General features: G+C 42.9%; 1 protein-coding gene across 13 annotated transcripts in view; it reads right to left on the bottom strand.

Annotated features, from left to right (window-relative positions):
* Nucleotides 1–15,058, bottom strand: part of RALGAPA1 (Ral GTPase activating protein catalytic subunit alpha 1) — a 140,403-nt gene extending 125,345 nt beyond the window's left edge. For 5 of the 13 annotated variants that reach the window (XM_081207283.1, XM_081207282.1, XM_081207284.1 and 2 more), the window contains exon 1: nucleotides 14,601–15,057. In XM_081207283.1, coding sequence (XP_081063409.1) covers nucleotides 14,601–14,706 — 106 coding nt within the window. In that variant the 5' untranslated portion in view covers nucleotides 14,707–15,057. Of the gene's footprint in view, nucleotides 1–14,600 lie in introns of all 13 variants that reach the window. The other 8 variants (XR_014011374.1, XM_081207277.1, XM_081207285.1 and 5 more) reach the window with 5 other exon arrangements.
* Between the last annotated feature and the right edge of the window lie 5,980 nt (nucleotides 15,059–21,038).

Below are 21,038 nucleotides of genomic sequence, written 5' to 3'. Positions count from 1 at the left end.
GGGGAGCTGAATTTCAAAAAACAGGTGAATGGAAGGTTGCTATAGACTCCCCTGCAATTTACCTCCCCACAGTCTGCACCTCCCTCCCCACCACCGTACCAATTCCTTACAGTTCATAAAAAGTCTGGAAGCAAATAACACATTTATTCTTGTGCTGTCTTTGAATAATATAAAAAGTTCAATTCTAACAACTCATACAAAGAATATGAAAATTAGCATGTTACCACCTTGGTAATATCACAAGGCAGAATTGATTTTTCTAATTTAGTGTTATTGTGCCATAAACTTTCATGGACTAGAACTCACTCATCAGATGAATGAAACATTGCTGTCAGTTTGCAAAGAGAGATGTAATGTGTGTATGAACACAAGAAGAGAGAAGAAAATGTTAACTTTAGGCCCAAAGGCAATGAGATGCAAGCATAACAGATCTCTGCAAAGCTCAAAAGTATGTAAGGTTAAGTAGTGACTATTAACAGCAGCAATCAGCATTGCTAGGAATACTGTATTATGTTAAATTATCTATATATAGCAAGAGAGAAGTCCCAGGCCTCTAGCATGCAAGGACCAAGAATGGGTGGTAGAGTTAGTACATAATTCATGCTCTTCTGAAGTTTACTATACAGCGGAAAGGAGCAGTCAAGCATACTAGGACTCAATTTATTGACTTTAAGAAAGCCGACTTCATAAAACTTAGGGAAGTGGTGGGTGAGATCCCATGGACAGTAATACTAAAAGGAAAGGGAGTTCATGATGGCTGGGAGTTTGTTAAGAGGGAGATAGTAAAAGCACAACTTCAGGCAATACCAATGAGACAGAAACATGGAAGGTGCCTAAAGAAGCCAGGGTGGCTATCTAAAGAACTTTTAACTGAGTTAAGATTAAAAAAGGATGTGTACAAAAAATGGAAAAGGGGGGAAACCACCAAAGAGGAATTCAAACAAATAGCCAGCACGTGTAGACACAAAGTCAGAAAAGCTAAAGCACAGAATGAACTCAGGCTTGCTAGAGAGGTTAAAAGCAACAAAAAAGGCTTTTATGGGTATGTTCGTAGCAAAAGGAAGAACAAAGAAACAGTGGGGTCACTCAGAGGAGAAGATGGTGAAATGCAAACAGGGGACACAGAAAGGGCTGAACTCCTCAATGCCTTCTTTGCCTCAGTCTTTTCCGATAAAGAAAACAATGCCCAACCTGAAGAATTTGGAGCAAATGATTCAGCAGAGGAAACACAGCCCAGAATAACTAAGGAGATAGTACAAGAATACTTGGCTAGTTTAGATGTATTCAAGTCTCCAGGGCCAGATGAACTGCATCCAAGAGTATTAAAAGAACTGGCAGATGTGATCTCAGAACCACTGGCAGTCATCTTTGAGAATTCCTGGAGAACAGGCGAAGTCCCGGCAGACTGGAGGAGGGCAAATGTTGTCCCTATTTTCAAAAAGGGGAAAGAGAGGACCCAAATAATTATCACTCAGTCAGTCTGACATCAATACCAGGGAAGATTCTGGAGCAGATCATTAAGCAAACAGTCTGTGAGCACCTAGAAAGGAATGCTGTGATCACCAATAGTCAGCATGGATTTCTGAAAAATAAGTCATGTCAGACTAACCTGATCTCGTTTTTTGACAGAATTACAAGCCTGGTAGATGAAGGGAACGCAGTGGATGTAGCCTACCTTGATTTCAGCAAGGCATTTGACAAGGTGCCCCATGATATTCTTGTAAAGAAGCTGGTAAAATGCGGTCTTGACTATGCTACCACTCAGTGGATTTGTAACTGGCTGACTGACCGAACCCAAAGGGTGCTCATCAATGGTTCCTCTTCATCCTGGAGAAGAGTGACTAGTGGGGTGCCACAGGGTTCTGTCTTGGGCCCGGTCTTATTCAACATCTTTATCAACGACTTGGATGATGGACTCAAGGGCATCCTGATCAAATTTGCAGATGACACCAAACTGGGAGGGGTGGCTAACACCCCAGAGGACAGGATCACACTTCAAAATGACCTTGACAGATTAGAGAACTGGGCCAAAACAAACAAGATGAACTTTAACAGGGAGAAATGTAAAATATTGCACTTGGGCAAAAAAAATGAGAGGCACAAATACAAGATGGGTGACACCTGGCTTGAGAGCAGTACATGTGAAAAGGATCTAGGAGTCTTGGTTGACCACAAACTTGACATGAGCCAACAGTGTGATGCGGCAGCTAAAAAAGCCAATGCAATTCTGGGCTGCATCAATAGGAGTATAGCATCTAGATCAAGGGAAGTAATAGTGCCACTGTATTCTGCTCTGGTCAGACCTCACCTGGAGTACTGTGTCCAGTTCTGGGCACCACAGTTCAAGAAGGACACTGACAAACTGGAACGTGTCCAGAGGAGGGCAACCAAAATGGTCAAAGGCCTGGAAACGATGCCTTATGAGGAACGGCTAAGGGAGCTGGGCATGTTTAGCCTGGAGAAGAGGAGGTTAAGGGGTGATATGATAGCCATGTTCAAATATATAAAAGGATGTCACATAGAGGAGGGAGAAAGGTTGTTTTCTGCTGCTCCAGAGAAGCGGACATGGACCAATGGATCCAAACTACAAGAAAGAAGATTCCACCTAAACATTAGGAAGAACTTCCTGACAGTAAGAGCTGTTCGACAGTGGAATTTGCTGCCAAGGAGTGTGGTGGAGTCTCCTTCTTTGGAAGTCTTTAAGCAGAGGCTTGACAACCATATGTCAGGAGTGCTCTGATGGTGTTTCCTGCTTGGCAGGGGGTTGGACTCGATGGCCCTTGTGGTCTCTTCCAACTCTATGATTCTGTGATTCTATAAATTGGGTGTGGGTCACATTTGACAAGATATTCTCTAGACCTTGACCTGGCATAACTCTAAGGAGACTTTCTGTTAAAACGTTATCTTTACTTGGTCACTGCACTTAGGCTGCAACATCATTGCTGTACTCAATAGAGTCTACTCTACTGCAATAGAGCTTTAAGCCAATTCTTGATATATTTCTGTAGCACAGAATAGCAATTACTAAACACTGCCCTCAGGAGGCCTTAGTTCCTTGCAGCCAAAGTTTAAGTGGCCCCTGAAGACTTGTTTATTTGGCCACGTTTGTTGTTACTGTGTTTTGTTGGTCGTCTGCCTTTGATTTTATCTGATGTTGTTTTCATGTATTGTTGATCAGCCGCTTTCTTTTGAGCATTTTTCACTGTGAGCTGCCTTGTGAGGGCTCACCCAAAGATAGCATGGCAGAAATTTATTTAAAACAGTTTGGCTAAGAAAAATGGATTGTCAGGAAGCGATTTCAAGCAACCTAAACAATAGAAAGGATAGGCCCAACCTTCAGAGTTGGAGGGTTATTGCATTAGGGAGCTGTTTGCGAGATCAGACACCGTACTTGGCAGGAGCTTTTGTTTATGCTAACATTCGGGAGGCATATGTAGATATTAATAACTGTTCCTTTATTGTTGCCATGCAATGTGAGGCAGACTTCTGCCTAGATTCCAATACAACCTCCAGTTTAGAAGCCTCATACAGACTTGATGATGATTAAAACCACTGTGCCAAATGCCAACTAGCACAATAAAGAAGCAAAAACTTTGGTATTTGATTAAATCCATTTTTTTAGGGTGTGTGCAGACATTTAGACTTTTTTTCCAAATAAACACACCAACATTTAATGCCTAGCTCATAAATACTTTGTTGTAGTCCTGTCATGTGCATTTGGACTGATCTGGATTCTCCTACAGCTATGACATATCAATAGATTGATAAATAACTGAAGGACCACCTCTCTCCATATGGACATACTCAGACCCTGAGATCATTCTCTGAGGCATCTTTGTGTGTGCCTCCTCCACGAGAGGCTCAGAGAGTGGAAACACGAGAATGGGCCTTTTCTGCAGTGGCTCCCTGTTTGTGGAATGCTCTGCCCAGGGAGGTTTGGCTGGCACCTTCGTTATACACCTTTAGGTGTCAGGTGAAAATGTGCCTCTTTAACCAGGCCTTGGGCTGATTGACATCTAATGCCCTTTTAAATGTGTTGTGGGAAGGGAGATTATTGGGTTGTCTTTATTTTATTTTTATTGCTTATTTCGTGTTTTTTATACTGCCATTTTATGTTGTGAACCACCCTGAGATCTATGGGTATGGGCAGTATACAAATTTAATGAACAACAAACAAAAATAATAAAAAAGTGAACTGAAGATTGCTTTTGTAGCATTCTGCACTGTGATGTCAACTCATACAAGCATAACCTGCCTTTTCCCAAATCTCTAGTTCAGAATTTTGAACACTCCAGGGTTTCAGACTGGGATATTTTCCAGTCCTACCTGGAGATGGTAGAAGTTGGACCTGGGCCCCCCTGCATACAAAAGATGTGCTATGACTCTTTCCTGCTTAATTTTGTGTGCATATCACTGTGCATTATGGGCCCTCTCCTTCAGCCTATTCTCTCAACCGCTCCTTTTTCTAACACCAATGGCACTGTACTATAACTAATGCATTTTTTTAAAAAAATGTTGGGGTAAGTGACACAAGATAAGAGTGAGTGACACACACACACACACAGAGAGAGAGAGAGAGAGAGAGAGAGAGAGAGAGAGAGAGAGAGAGAGAGAAACCATCCCTAGACATGGCATTTTACATAGCGAAAGACATAGGGTTGTAGCCAACAGCATTATTCAGCTGATGGTAGGCTTCTGTCAGTGTAACAAAGAGGGAAACAATTTTCAGCTATTCTTCCTCTCCCTGAAGCCCCTCCCCCCCGGCAAAAAAAAATAAGAAAGATCAGCTCTGGATGGTCCCAGGAAGTAAAGGGGAAGGGAGAATCACTAACAGTTTGCAGGGTCAGGGGCTGCAAGGCAGAGTGGGAATATCCAAAAATTGCTTTCATCTCCATTCTGGTGATGGAACCCTTACCATCAGCTATACTACCCATTCAATACAACCCATTGCTCTCTCCTAGCACCGCACCAAACTGAATACTTGTAAACAGCTTTCCACAACAATGCTATTTTAATCAGTTGGCCAGGTGTGTGTGGGGGGTGGTGGTATTACAGCATTTAAACATCTGGACAAACCTAAAGCACTCATTTAGATAAATGCTAAAAATCTAATTTGTGCATAAAAAAGGTAAAGGTAAAGGACCCCTGACAGTTGCGAATGACTCTGCAGTTGTGGCGCTGATTTCACTTTACTGGCTGAGGGAGCCAGCCTTTGTCTGCAGGCAGTTTTTCCGGGTCATGTGGCCAGCATGACTAACCCACTTCTGGCAAAACCAGAGCAGCGCACAGAAATGCCATTTACCTTCCCGCCGTAGCGGTACCTATTTATCTACTTGCACTGGCGTGCTTTTGAACTGCTAGGTTAGCAGGAGCTGGGAGAGAGCAATGGGAGCTCACCCTGTCACGGGGATTCGAACTGCCGACCTTCTGATCGGCAAGCCCTAGGCTCAGTGGTTTAGACCACAGTGCCACCCGCGTCCCAATTTGTGCATAGAATTATTATTATTAATTTATACAGCACTATGAATATGCATGGTACCTTACAGAGTAACACCACGAAGACAGATCTTTTACAATATAGAATTCAAGATATGGGAGGCAACAGGGGGAAGGAATGAAAATTAAGACAATGGTAAACAAAGAACTTAAGTTCTTCCATTTGCTATATGGAGCAGAATACTGTGATGACATCCATTATAGAAACCTGGATAATGCATGTATATATAGATATATTTATCCTCAAGCATATGTGGCTTTATCGCTCATTTCATTGACACGGGTAAGACAGAAGTAAACAACTTGGTGAATGCAATCAGCAAACAACCTTAATGCATAATTTTAAGCATTTCCTTTCCACTGCTGTGTCTATTTATATTTAGTAAGCCCCCTGCAATACACTATAATGATCTCTGAACAGATGGTAGGGGTTTTTTTATTTAAAAAATGTGGGGAGGTGTGGAAATTTTTATTTGGAGCAGTATCATAATGTAATGAGAATTCTCTGTCAGCGCAGAAGCAACCGAAAGGTTTCATACAGAATGCTTTTGACATGCAAATACAGCACAAAATACAGGCATGTGCACACTCACTAGCACTAGAAGGTCACTATCTCAAATGTAGTTTATGTTCACTTGTGGATTGTTTTTTGCTTAAACTGTTTAGATTTTGTTCTAAATAAAATAAAATTCGAGGAGGTGGGGAAGGAGCTACATTCCCATGTTAAAGCAACAGAGTGCTTTGCCTACTTTTGCAATGCCAGGGCAATCTGCCACACAGATGTCCATCTGTGGACAACATCTACTTATCTACAGCGGCAAATTTCAGTTTGGGTTATTATGAGCCGTTTCCTTTAACTTGATTTGGATGTGGAACTATGCTGTTATGCAGGTGTGGTTGCCCATGTGTGCGTGTTGTGGTTTTTTTTTTTTTGTATGTTTGTGTGTATTTTAAATGGATTGGGTGCCTTGCAGTTTGATTCCCTCCCCACTGTAACTCTTGTCATGCACCCACTTGGCAAATGCACATTTTAGGTAAAGAGTGCAACTAAGTAGGAAAATGATACTTCTGATTCTTCAATATAACATGTTTTTTAAAAAATGGTCCTGGGAGATATTTGCAATGTTTTATAATGCACTGCCATCCAGATATACACTTGGAACTTTGAGGGGTGGGGGGCTTCATTCTGCAGTAAGTACAACATTGCCCTGCTTTCAAAATTCTGAAGCTACTTCATCAGAGAATAATACTGGGAAGTTAAGTCACCCACAATTTCTGGAAAATCATTTTCCTAATCTCATTTCAGGTTTGCTGCATCTTATTATACAAGCAGACCTTTTGTATTTGCCCTTCCCAGACGATCCTGCAGGCCAGAAATTAGACCAGATGGAGGAAATTGAAGGATGATCTAGGTACAACAATAAATAAGTACCGTATTTTTCGCACCATAGGGCGCACCGGACCATAGGGCGCACCCAGTTTTTAGGGGGGGAAATCAAGAAAAAAAATATTCCCCCCCCAGCCCCAAAGAGCAGCATACAGGCTGCGCACAACCTCTCCCTGCCGGAGGGGTTGCGCGCGGCTATGGCACAAGCCAAGGCAGCGAGCAGGATGGATCCCGCTCGCTGTTTTGGCTTCCTCTTTAGCCCCGTGCAGCCTCTCCTTGCCGGAGGGGTTGCGCGCAGCTATGGAGGAAGCCAAGGCAGCCAGCGGGATGGATCCCGCTTGCTGTTTCGGCTTCCCCTTTAGCCCCGTGCAGCCTCTCCCTCCCAGGAGAGGCTGCGTGGGGCTAAAGAATCCATAGCTCCGTGCAGCCTCTCCTTGCCGGAGGGGTTGCGCGCAGCTATGGAGGAAGCCAAGGCAGCCAGCGGGATGGATCCCGCTCGCTGTTTCGGCTTCCCCTTTAGCCCCGTGCAGCCTCTCCTTGCCGGGAGAGGCTGCGTGGGGCTAAAGAATCCATAGCTCCGTGCAGCCTCTCCTTGCCGGAGGGGTTGCACGCAGCTATGGAGGAAGCCAAGGCAGCCAGCGGGATGGATCCCGCTTGCTGTTTTGGCTTCCCCTTTAGCCCCGTGCAGCCTCTCCCTCCCGGGAGAGGCTGCGTGGGGCTAAAGAATCCATAGCTCCGTGCAGCCTCTCCTTGCCGGAGGGGTTGCACGCAGCTATGGAGGAAGCCAAGGCAGCCAGCGGGATGGATCCCGCTCACTGTTTTGGCTTCCCCTTTAGCCCCGTGCAGCCTCTCCTTGCCGGGAGACGCTGCGCAGGGCTTTCCTGGCTTTACTGGGAGGTGGGGGGATTACCTCACCTCTCCCAAAAGCCCGCAGAAGCCGCGCAACCCCTTTAAAGAGATTGCGGCTTCTCCTGGTTTTCCTGGGAAGTGGGGGAATTCCCCCACCTCCCGCAAAACCGTCAGAAGCCGCGCACACTTTAAAAGGGCTGCACGGCTTCTCCTGGCTTTCCTGGGAGGTGGGGGAATTCCCTCACCTCTCGCAAAAGCCCGCAGAAGCCGCGCAACCCCTTTAAAGAGATCGCGGCTTCTCCTGGCTTTTCTGGGAGGTGGGAGAAGGGACTGATGCGGCCAGTCAGTCCCTTCTCCCTCCTGTGGAAAAGCCCGCAAGAGCGCACAGAGCTTGTGTGCAGCTCTTGGGGGCTTTTCCCGCCTGCCTCACCCCTGCATTCGCTCCATAGGACGCACACACATTTTCCCTTGCATTTTAGGAGGGAAAAAGTGCGTCCTATGGTGCGAAAAATACGGTAGTCATTTCCTTTTTCATACCCTTCAAAAGAAGCAATAAAATATTGCTAAAAACCAGGATGGTAAATGCTTTCCTGCTCTTTCACATGCCTGGGCAAACTCTATGCCCTAGCCTAGACAGTTTCAACCTTGTTGATATACAGGCAAGTATGAGAATAGAGAATAGAGAATAGAGTAACTTTGCTGTATGGCTTACTCAACAGGGTCAGCAAGTGCAGCCCCACTGCCTGCTGCACACAACTGTGAATCATGTGAGGCAGAATGACCAAAGAGGGCTTTTAAGCTTCTCAGATGGTTATGTTCCAATATACTAGCCTGTGTTGACAAAGGGGTGGTACTGCTTTCATGCTCATGTGTAAAATCAGCAGCTATTATACAACCATGGTCAAATATTTTCAAATATTCTCTAAAGCCACTGGGGAGGCAGCAGTTTATCTTCCTGTCTCCTACATCACCTTCTTTTAAAAAAAATCTTTTGTTATGTCATTTGTGAGCAAGGGCAGGGGTGAGAGCTGCTTGCCTCATAACCCTAAAACAGTCAGCGGCAAGGCAAGCCAAACAGCAGGAAGCATTGTGTCCAACACTCTCCAACATTCATATACAGTGGTACCTCGGGTTAAGTACTTAATTCGTTCCAGAGGTCCATTCTTAACCTGAAACTGTTCTTAACCTGAAGCACCACTTTAGCTAATGGGGCCTCCTGCTGCTGCTGTGCCACCGGAGCACGATTTCTATTCTCATCCTGAAGCAGAGTTCTTAACCCAAGGTACTATTTCTGGGTTAGTAGAGTCTGTAACCTGAAGCATCTGTAACCTGAGGTACCACTGTACAGATTTTATTTCTCTCCTGTGGATTCCATGCGATTTGCCCAAATGGAAGGTAAAAGAAACAACATACTGTATTCCCATACGGGCTATAATTGCTCCATTACAATTAGTTTAAGCAGGAGAAGGTGACTAGAGCTACAAGGTTTAATTGATTAATCATATATTTCTTGCTTCAGAAATATTATCTTTACCCTTATACAAACTGAATTGATTACTCAACTAAAAATTGTTTTAAATGGGTTGAAGCTCTAGAAGCAACTAAATTTCTTGTGGCAGAAATGGTTCCAAGAAAAACCCCAAAGACGTCAAATTCTCAAAGTGCCAATGTGTTCTACAGTGCACAATATATTTCTGAATTAAGAAATCCTTTCATTGGGGTAACTTACACTTCTTATTACCTATCCAGAAAAACAAACTTCTGCAGCTTTCTCCTCTGCTGAATTCTACTATGGTTCCAACTCAGGAATGTTCCAAGTAAACAGGAATAGTCAGCAAAATTTGGCTAATTAAATAATACAGTATATGGCTTTTTAAATTGTGGGGTGCGTATGTATTGTTTCTGTTTGTTATTATGTTGTGTATTTTTGTGTTTTTATATTGTAAACTGCCCTGTGTCCCACAAATGAGGAGAAGTATAGAAATTTAACAAATAAATTAAAAATAAAATACAGTAAGACCAGTGATGTGGGGTGGCAAATCCAAAATGGAAAATACTAGAATATAATGCAACTCAAATCTAAAATCAAAGTTGGAAAACGTGGCAAAACTGCTTCCTTCCCTGTTTCACTTACAAAAGCTAAACAACCCCATTTGATGCAACCCTTTGAATATAACATTTAAAAACACACTTAATAACAAAACTCTAATATGCTTATGCATAAGAAAGGCAATTTAGTTTCAACTCGACTTATTCCCATGCACGTTTACATAGGATTGCAGCCTAAATAAATTTTACTGCTCTGCCTTCCATCCCCCAACAAATCACATATAGGAGTTCCAATACCATTGGCCATTGGGGGGAAATGTGAGCTATTTAGATATTTTTCAGCATGCAAAATTAACATGACATAGTCTTTTTGTAGTATGCCATTGACTCCGTAGCCAAACTAGTGCCAGTTCAACATTTTTCAGAAGACTCACAGTCTTCTATAGGACTGGTCATACATTATAACACTGCATTGAGCAACTTTTCAAAACACTGACAGAAAGGGTCAGGAGTCCCTATTACCACTTTTCAGAGAAGTCTCTGTTTAAATCATGGATCAACTTATCACCTCCAAATTAAACCTCTGATACTGTGAATCCAATTTCAAAGGCTAGGAATGTACAGACTTCCTGAAAGCCACAAATAAAATCAGAATTAAAAGTAACAGGTGTGGTACTACCTGAATACACAATATATATTTCATAGACAATACGTATTTCAAAATAGTAAATGGCAAATTCTTTGCAATGCAAATGTGACAAAAAGTACTTGATGTTTCATTCATGAAACAATGAATTTCTGTACAATAAATAAATTTAAAATAATTTTGCTTTAAGCACACAGTTCTTTCATCAGGAATAATACAATGCATAGTTAACATCCATATGAGTTTCAAAACAGTAGACAATGTAACTACCGGAAACAAACTTACTCTTCTGAGAAGTGTAACTTCCAATTGATCTGATCACTATGCATAAAATGAAACATGATCATTGTTGTGGGCAAAGAGAAATGTTCTCATTGGAGGTTTCACAATAAATTAACACTTTTCCTTCAGAGTCTTGTTAAAATCCAAGCCTGTGTCAAAAGCCATCTACTTTTGGTAGCGTTAAGCCTCTAACTGAGAATGAGATTAAGAGTTGGCTTTTTAAAATCTTGATTTTTTAAAAATGGAAAATTGATTGTATGTTTCTAACCCTGTAACCCATTCAAAGCCTTAGGGATAGTGTCGCTAAAGAGTTCAAATAACTGAGCGAGACTGGATCTTTTTTTCTATAACCCCACACTTTCAAATAAAACACTCCATCCACTATAGCACTCTGGTACCAAAAAATATTTAGATAGGCTGTGATCCAGAGAACACCTTTGAGCATGTGCTTCTCTCCTACTCAAGAACTGCATTAGAAACTACTTTTAATATTTCCTACTTTAAAGGCAACTTATCAAGTGGCATCTAGACCTATTGTGCTTGCTGGGCTGAAAGGTTTTATCCAAAGAGTAGGACAGAAACTGCTTTAAAATATATCATGCAAACAAGTATTTCTGGGCAAACAGAGGTCATTTCTATGGTATCCTTTGAAATGCAGCTACAATCAATGGGTTTGATCCAGCGATGCTGCTCTCTGAGCAGAAGGGCTTTTCCTGACTTAGCACAAAAAAGTAAAGTGCTTCTTCTAGTGCTAAGCATTCAATGATCTGTTCCACAATGTCTCAAAAAGGTGCTAGCACAATGACTCGTGCAATCTCTTACACAGAGCCACAAAAAAATAGTAATCTCAAGATGCATGCAACACAAGGCATTGTGAATTCTCTTACACAACATCTTTTATATCTCAGAGGATGACCTCCAAATCACCCTAAATATCTTTGCAGCAGCTTATGGAAAACTTGGCCTATCGCTCAATATCCAAAAAACCAAAATGCTGCACCAACAAGCACAAAACGACCCCTCTACAGCACCACAAATCCAACTTGATGGTGTAATGTTGGAAAGCGCTGATCACTTTTCCTACCTGGGCAGTTATGTTTCAACAAGAGAAGACAGCATCACCTGAGCTGTGTGAGTCTCCTGATTGAAGCACAGAGTGTTTGACGGCCAGGACATTTGCAGAGAAACCAAAATGCTTGCTTACAAAGCTATTGTACTACCAACTTTACACTTATGAAACATGGACCACTTATAAACGCCATCTACAATTCTTTGAAATATTCAATCAATGGTGTTTCAAAAAAAATTTACACATCACGTGGGAAGACAGGTGAACTAATGTCAGCATACTGGAAGAAGTAAAGATCACTAGTGTCAAAGCAATGATTCTTTGACATCAACTTTATTGGACTGGTCATGTTGTTCGGATGCCTGATTATTGTCTTCCAAAGCAACTACTCTATTCCCAACTCAAGAATGGAAAGCAAAATACCAGTGGACAACAAAAGAGGTTTAAAGATGCTCTCAAGGCAAATCCTTTAAAATGTAACATAAACCTAATAACTGGGAAACACTGGCCTGCAAGCGCTCCAACTGGAAAACAGCCTTTACCAAAAGTGTCATGGACTTTGAAGAAGCACAAACTCAGGGCGAAAAGGAGAAACAAGTTAAGAGGAAGGCATGGAGAAGAGGAGGTTAAGGGGTGATATGATAGCCATGTTCAAATATATAAAAGGATGTCACATAGAGGAGGGAGAAAGGTTGTTTTCTGCTGCTCCAGAGAAGCGGACACGGAGCAATGGATCCAAACTACAAGAAAGAAGATTCCACCTAAACATTAGGAAGAACTTCCTGACAGTAAGAGCTGTTCGACAGTGGAATTTGCTGCCAAGGAGTGTGGTGGAGTCTCCTTCTTTGGAGGTCTTTAAGCAGAGGCTTGACAACCATATGTCAGGAGTGCTCTGATGGTGTTTCCTGCTTGGCAGGGGGTTGGACTCGATGGCCCTTGTGGTCTCTTCCAACTCTATGATTCTATGCATGTTTGGCAAATCCTGACTGTGATGAAGTCCTGCCCAGAAACCTATGTCCCCACTGTGGAAGGACATATGGATCCAGAATTGGCCTTCAGTCACTTACGGACTCACTGTTAAGACCATGTTCATGGAAGACAATCTTACAGCTACAAGTGATCACCAAAGAAGATGATGATTCTGGATTGTTTTATATGATGTTCTAATGTGTTGCAAACCACTTTGAGATTTTTTCTTATCTATATAAAGAGGTATAGAAATGAAAATAAATGATAATAAATACATAAATTACAATACTGAATACTAGCAGGGTTCTCTCCAGTAGATACCCTAACACACACACACACACACACACACACGTGTGTATGTTTGTGTATCGCCAGCTGGTGATTCTGTTAATTGTAAGCTGATATACAGGTTTGCATATGCAAGCTTCAGGATACAATCCAACTCTCATTTAACTGGGAGTAAGCCCAATGGATAAAGTGTGACTTAGGTTTGAGTAAACATGCCTAGGACTGCAACTCTGATGAAGACTCAAGTAATTTGAAACATTTTTGATTCTGCATTTTATCATACACTTGTCATAAAGTACTCATCTTAAATAAGCTGACACCTGCAAAACCAACAGAATGAAAACTCATCATGAAAACATGTGGAATAATGCACTTCAATCAAGCATGAGTGAGTAACAAGTTTGTAGAAAAAAAGCAGGCAGATCCAATGCTATCAAACCCTTGGGCTTACACAGTCAAAACAAGTATCTGAGTTCCTGCCTCAGGGATTAGTTAATTAAGATTAGCTAATTTATGCTGCCCTTCCCACACAATACTAGAACTCTATAATATGTTATGTTTATTTTAATGAATGTCACCAACCAAAGACACCAATCTCAATACATATTTTCATCAAACTGGACCACAAATAGAAACAAGTAATGAATTTCCGTATCAGAGCCCATCCAAATGTTCACTTCCTGAAACTTTTCATAGTCCTAGGCAGGTGCTGGAATGCACTAGTAGAAAAGCAAGACGCTTCCTGGGGCAGATTTGCCCCAATACACTCTTGAGCTGAAGACAAGATCCCAAACTGCATAGATGGAACAATTTGTGTCCCTAATTTTCAGCTTTGTGTTCTCAGAGACTGCACAGCCTGAAGTAAGTACTACTCTGGGCAGTAAGCATAAGAAGACAAGAAACCCTACACCAGATTCCACAAAGTTAAGACATTCTAGACATGCCCAAACACAAACTCAAAGCACAGGGCTGACAACCATCCCAATCGCACTTATGAAAGCAGCATATTTATCCAGCAGTCAGCAACCCCCAAAACATTATCGCAACACAGCGTGCAAAGCAGGTTGCCTCATCTTAATATATGCAAGGCAAGTCAGGCATGTGTGTGTGTGTGTGTGTGTGTGTGTGTGTAAATAGCATGGGCGTGTGTAAAAACAGGCAGCTGGTGGATATTTTCATCACTCTCCAGGTATTGCTCTCCTGTCATTTCCCACAGTGCCATCAGTGTCCGGGTTGTCATGCCAACAAAAGAGTTGGGATGGAGCTTCTCCTCACCTCTCGCCAAAAACGCAGCTGCTGCTCCCCAACCTCAAAGCACCCCAGCACCGTCCAACCTCTCTTTCCCACCCACCTTATCTAGCAAAGATAAGGCAGGGAGGGGAGAGGAGGAGGAGGAGGAGAAAGCTCTCGGGACGGCCTCCCCCCTCGCTCGGGCACCAGCCCAGCCCAGCAAGGGCTTCTCCAACCCGGCCTCTTTCCTTGCAACCGAGGTGAACCCCCCGCCCCGCCCCCCCAGACCCTCAGCAGCTAGCAGGGCCTCGGGGCCCCCGCCTCCCCTTCCTCACCGATAACGACGCGCAAGTGCTTGAGGCGGGTGAGCGGGTCCTTGCGGGTGTCCAGCACCTTCTGCGTGGATTTCCGCACATCGCCGTGAGGCTTCTTGGAGAACATCCCGCCTGCGGGGCCCCCGGGGCGGGTAGCCGCGCTGTTGTCCTCGCCGACGCCCTCCTCGTACAGTCGACGCCGCCGGGACCCCCCGGCGAAACCTGAGGTGCGCTGCGGCCTCCGGATCCGCGCCCCCGGTCAGCGCAGCCTACATAGCAGGCGGCGGCGCCCCGAGGCTCCGAAGGGGCGGGTGCGGCCGGCGCACTCGAAGCTCTAGGGCGCGCGGGGTTGGTGAAGGGAGGGTTGGCGGCGGCTGTGGCGAGGTAGGCAGGGCTGGCTTAGGGCTTCTCGCTCCGCAGCACCGCGTTACTCCTCCTCCTCCTCCTCCTCTCTCCTCCCTTACTCTCCGAGCACTGCCCCCCCCCCAACGTTTCACGACAGCCGTCAGGTGCGAATTCCAGGCTTCCCATGGCAACCGCCTTCGCTCTGACGTCATAGCCGGGGGACTCAAAGGGAAGGCGGTTCTTCCGGCGTCGCCTTCGTTTACGTGCTGGGGGAGCCTTGATCAGTGGGGTCTCGTGAGGGCAGAGGAGGAGAGTGGCGTGGTTTATTGGCGCTCGGACGTCGAGGCTGCGACCACCTGCAGCCGAGAGTCTTGTGGCACCCTGAAAGCTTGACGAACTTCCTATGGCGTGATCTACAATACATTTGTTGGTCTTTTGGGTGCCGCCAAGCCCCTTTGCAGTTCTTACTACTACTCACGTGGGGGGAGAAGATTCATGGGAGTAAGCCACTTTGGGCTCATTAGAATTTACTCCCGAGTAAGCATGCTTAGTTAGATTTGTACTCTAAAGAAGCAAAGGGTGGTGCCTGTCCGGTGAGGAAATCAGTTTTGCTACTTTAGGTGTTCTGTACATTGCTTTTAGAAATAAAATTTCTGGCAGAAGCTAGAGCTATAAAATCTAAGGATTTAGAAATATAAAAATTCTTAAGCTAAAAAACTGAAAGGAAAAGTTTGGAACCCTCTTGGCTGTGATTGTTTTAAGAAGAGGCCGCAAATCTGCATGCAGTTTATCTGCTGAGTATAGTGGCCCTTCTATAGTTGGCTCTTATGGCTCAATGCTTGAAATCATGTTCATTGTCAGGACTTGGAAGAACTTCTGCACTATTTTCATGCACTTTTAATTAATTTAAATTAAGTGTTTTATATGTCCATTCACTTTGAATTGGTATTTTATTCTGAAAGGGACAAGCCCTCTTTTCCACTTGCACATTTTCCTGTCACTGATACATTATAGGATTGTGCAAGAATGTAATTACCTATCCTAGAGGTCAGTCCCCACTATGAAAAAAAACCCTTTCCTTCAGCTATATATATCTGGCTGAGTTCACTTGCACAGCTAGCAAAACAGAAGGAAGGAAAAACAAAAAATTTCAGTGTTTAATTTAAGCTCAGGTATGCAAGTATCAATCCCTAGAATCAATCTCAGAGGTAAGGTCATTTGTCTCCCATTTCACACATTCAGTGTAGCATTCTGTCTGCAAGCAAAGTTGCAAAAGAAGTGTCATTCTCATACCACTGAAACATTTCTACACAGAAGCAGCCTGTCCTCTGGGAACTTGTCCCACATAATTTAGCTTCAGTGCTGCTATTCAGCAGTTTACATAGTCTCTTCAGGAGAACAAAGAAGGGCATTAAAGTAAGAAACTTGAAAATAGAAGGGGTATTTCCATCTTTCCTAACTGCTCCAGTTTTGTCTCCTGACTCCCCGTAAAAGTGCACATACTGACCTGTCCCCAGTTGCCACACTCTGAATCTGTCATATGAAAGCCACTCCCATGCACATAATTTATTGTAGATTAGTTTTTTCCACATTGTTTTGAGTACTTGTAGTGTGGGGTGGGGGTTTAAACATACCAACCATTAGTACTCAAGGTGGATTGCAAACAATCTAAACACATCAAAACATATGAAAAGAATATAATATGCTTCATACTCTTCTCGTGGCATTGTCTTTCAGGTATTAGGGCACAGTAGGTAGAGATGTGAATCGGCAGTGTGGTGTCTGCAATACCAGAAGGTGCCATTGGAGTAGATCGTGAAATGAGTTAAAAAGAATAGTATCAAACAGTTGTGCCTACACTTGGACATCTTAACCTGTCCAGTGGCATCACACTTAACATTAACTCCTCCTCCCTTGACCTAACAGTGTAGACTTAGTAGGCAAAACAAAAAACTACAGCCAGTGAAGTTTGGGTAGCGGTGGTAAAATCCTACTTGGCCAGATGTAGCCAGTTAAACTTGCAATCAGGACAGGTGAATGGGTACTGGAGCAAACTTAAGGGGCAAATACAGGGATACTCCCTGCACGAATTCAGGGAGAGAGCAGGGGTTCTCATCAGCTTTCATTGGATGCATGCAATGTGTGTGTCCATCCATTCACTTTTAGTTGCAAGGGGATAAGGAAACAGAATCATAGAATGAAATTAATTAGCAACTTTATATTTTTCAGGATTATGAATTATTGACTTACTATAAAAATAACACCTTCCCTTTCCTTGTAGTTATGCATTACCAAAAGTTAGAATGTCACATGCATTGCCTTGTTTTCATATAGACTTGGTGCACCAATAACAAAGGGTGTGTTTTGTATTCATATTAGCTTTAGTTTTTATCTTAGGTTATCCTGTGCTGCATTTGAGCTCCAACGAAAACAAACATTGTAATAAACTAGTTAGTCTCTAAAGCACCACTTCTTGTGGTTACAGATTAACATACGGTACCTGGAATTTAGATTAACAGGCACCAGATATGTACATTTGTTTTCTGGCCCGTACCTTTCCCTCTTTGTACGTGACCTCCTGCCTGTTCTGTTCACCTTCACTGTTTTATACTCAGTTATCCTTTATTCTCAGTTACTATCTGTAGCGCTTTGCTTCATTTTGCCCCTAAATTACCTTTTCATATCAAATACTGCCTGAATGTTCTCTAAACACTCACTCCCCCACAATAGTATTTTTGAATGGGATAGAGAACTAACTTTCATATTGTCCTCATCAATACAAGAGATACTCATGTAGTGTGAATCTAAGTATATTTACTTGTAATAAAGTCTTACTGTCTTCAGAGGTTTTTCTTTTATTCTTACTTAAATGTGCAGAGGATTACTGCTTCATTTTTCATTGTCTGCAAACCAACATAATTTGTACTCAAGTTTTAAAAATCTGTTTACCCCACAGCTATAGGTCAACATTGGGCTCCTTGGACAAATTTATTTTTCCATTCTTTCGTTGTTTTTCTGTGGGATGGACTCTTATATATTTCTGTACTTAATATTCAGGGAAAGCGAGACATTCTGTATTTGATGCTTAATCCTTACATACTTTGAACTCTGTTGGAATTTTGTGATAGGCTTTGTGCAGGTTCCCATACTTAGTGGTAAAAACAGAGAAAAATTAGTGTGCCTTTTGTCCGCTGCATACTGTTGCACAAATATCAAATTCAGTTTCTCTTACAACCTCTTCTTCCCTTTTCTGGTTAAACATCTCCAGCATTGTTGTAAAATATTATACATTATCATCATTAAAACTTTCTGTTGTATTTGTGGTTTTGTGCATATATCTACACAAATGCCAACTCTGGCAGTTGGGATCAATACTTAAATGCTGAAAGTGTTGTGAGGGTTCTGGCCTGAGCACTGCACTTTTTGTACATTAGCAAAAATATAAATTGTTTAATTTTTTAACCTTTAATTTTCCTCTCTGTTCACTTGTACTCTTTTATGGGTGTCAGAATTTTTTTCCCACGCAATGGGATTATACCTTACAGGCATTAAGAAGTTAAAAGAACCATAGAATTATAGAGTTGGAAGGGACCCCAAGGCCCCTGAAATGCAGGAACCTCAACTAGCTCATACATGACAGGTGGCCATCCAACCTCTGCTTAAAAACCTCCAATGAAGGAAAGTCCACAGCCTCCCAACGGAGTCTGTTCCACTGTCAAACAGCTTACTGTCAGATAGTTCTTTGTGATGTTTAGTTGGAATCTCCTTTCTATTGCTTCAGGTTCTAGCCTGGAGAAAACAAGCTTGCTCCATCCTCCATGTGGAAACCCTTGAGATATTTGAAAGTAGCTTTCATATATCCTCTCAGTCTCCCCTTTACCAGTCTAAACATACCCAGTTCCCTCCACCAGTCCTCACAAGGCTTGGTTTCCAGACCCTTTCTCATCTGTGCACACATTCCAGATTGTTTGTAGCATGTACTTTTAGATTAGCTTGCAATCAAATGACATGTTGAAATAGAAACAAGTAAAAAATGTTCAAGAAAGCATATCACACAACTATTTCATCGTACATAAAGGCAGCTTTAAAGATTGAGACAAAAGACTATAATTAATATCTTACAGTTAAGTATGAAATTGTTTATTAGCAAAAATATGTTTGTCACTAAAATTGGCTTTCTGGAGCATTTGAAGAGTCATTATTTGAAGAGTTTTCATTTCATTATTCTGATTAATTTGGAATAATTTACAACTTTGGCAATCTTGTCACTCACCCTTGATTCACTATCATATATAAATTAAATGGTACAGTTCAAGTGCAGACCCTACTGCCCGTTTTTGTGAAAAATATATTGTCTTGACCCTTGCTTCCTTTTGTTTAGCCAGTTTTCAATCTACAGGAGGACTCACCTTTTGCCTCTACTGTTTCAAGATGCCATTACACACTTAATGATTCTAACTTTCATTTTACTTGCCACTATTTTGGGGATAGCTATAAAATAGGCTGGCCTGTCATGTGCTTGCTATTGCTCTCTGATCTTCTGTGAACACATTAGCAGGGTGGGGACATGGTGGGGTTCCTTACTGGTCTACGACATCTGAGCCCAGAAACTCCTGGATGAGAAGGCACCACACAGTTGCTGCAGAACAAAATTAGGCGGAAGATAAATCCTTAAATTGTTGACTAGTGAAGGTTGGCTGAATCATGAATTGCTTTTCAGACATCGGCTCCTTCCCAAACACTGCTTTCACTCATTGCTATCACTCATTTGGCACAAAACTTTTTGTGGCAGGAGGTCCTCTTCCATGTGGACCCCATGGGAACTATGCTGGTCTCTGAAGCTAAGAACTGTTTCCAAACAAGGCTCTCTAGTGCGACCAAAAGGGTTTCTTCAAACAACAGACAACAAAATGGCAAATGAGATTAGGGTCACATTCATAACCTACATTTAAATAACGGTTTAAGAACATTGCTTCCCCCAGAGCATCTTGGGAACTGATAAGGGATCTGAGAATTCTAGCTGTGATGGGTAAAGTTCGGTTCACAAGATACTTTGGGGGAAGCTATGTCTGTTAAACAGTGCTTTTCTTCTATTTTCTTCTAGAAAAATGGAGCCTGTACTCACCATGAATTTGTTACAGGAAGTGTCACACTTTAAACCAGTGCTTTTCGCCTTTAAAAAAAGGGTTGGTACTGCATACCCTTGAGTACCCCCCAGAAAAAACACTGCTGTGAAAAGTGCTATAAAGGTGCTTTAAATGTATGATGTGAATGTGACCTCAGTGCAAGTAAATTTTTGGCATGATAGCCTAACTTCACATATAGCAATTGAACAGATGAAAATAGACTTGCAAATGTAGCGGACTGCTCAGCTGAAGCATCAAAGATTATGCAACAACAATGAAGGCAAACTCCATGTTTATTTCACAGTTCGTCTTCAGAGTGCATTGAAAATCAAGCACCACATCTTGCAATGCCTTTATAAAAAAAAAATCAGCACAGTAGTTCTCCCCAGCTCATTTTATCCTTGGAAGCAAAGTAGTTTAGACTGAGTTATGGGGTAGCGAAGTGGGGATTTGAAGCCATGTAACTCCGATCCCTAAACCAGGCTGGCTCTCGCTCTAAATGGGACCCTTAGTCCGATCCAGCAAAAGAACCTTTCTTACATTCTAAAAGAGTGCCATCCTGCGCAACAGCGGCGAGGACGCGGAGGCCCTCCAGATGTTGTTGGAACTCCAACTCCCATCAGCTCCAGCAAGCTTGGCCAATGTCCAAGGATAGTGGGAGCTGTAGTCCGGGCAGCATCTGGGCGCCCACAAATTCCCCGTGCCTTTTGCTGCTGCTGCCGCCGTGTACGGCTTTACGGGTCTGACTCCTCAATAAACCCTTTCCTAAATCTTTCCACCATCTTAATCACCGGCTCTCAGAATTTCGAGGTTTTGTTGCGGCTCTTTTGGCAGGCCGCCTGCAACCCTGGGAAACATTTCCACTTCGGCGCGCCTTCCGCCGCCCACTGAGGGGCGGGAGGGCAGGCGGTTAGGTGGAGTGAAGCCTTCCTTCCGAGAGACTACATGTCCCGAGATCCTCCGCGCCGCAGCGAAGCTCCGCCACGCG

The sequence above is a fragment of the Podarcis bocagei genome (assembly GCF_964188305.1).
Source record: "Podarcis bocagei genome assembly, chromosome: 1".
Classification (NCBI taxonomy): domain Eukaryota; kingdom Metazoa; phylum Chordata; class Lepidosauria; order Squamata; family Lacertidae; genus Podarcis; species Podarcis bocagei.
The sequence above is the reverse complement of the archived record's forward strand: the minus strand, read 5'-3'. Positions and strand labels throughout refer to the sequence as shown.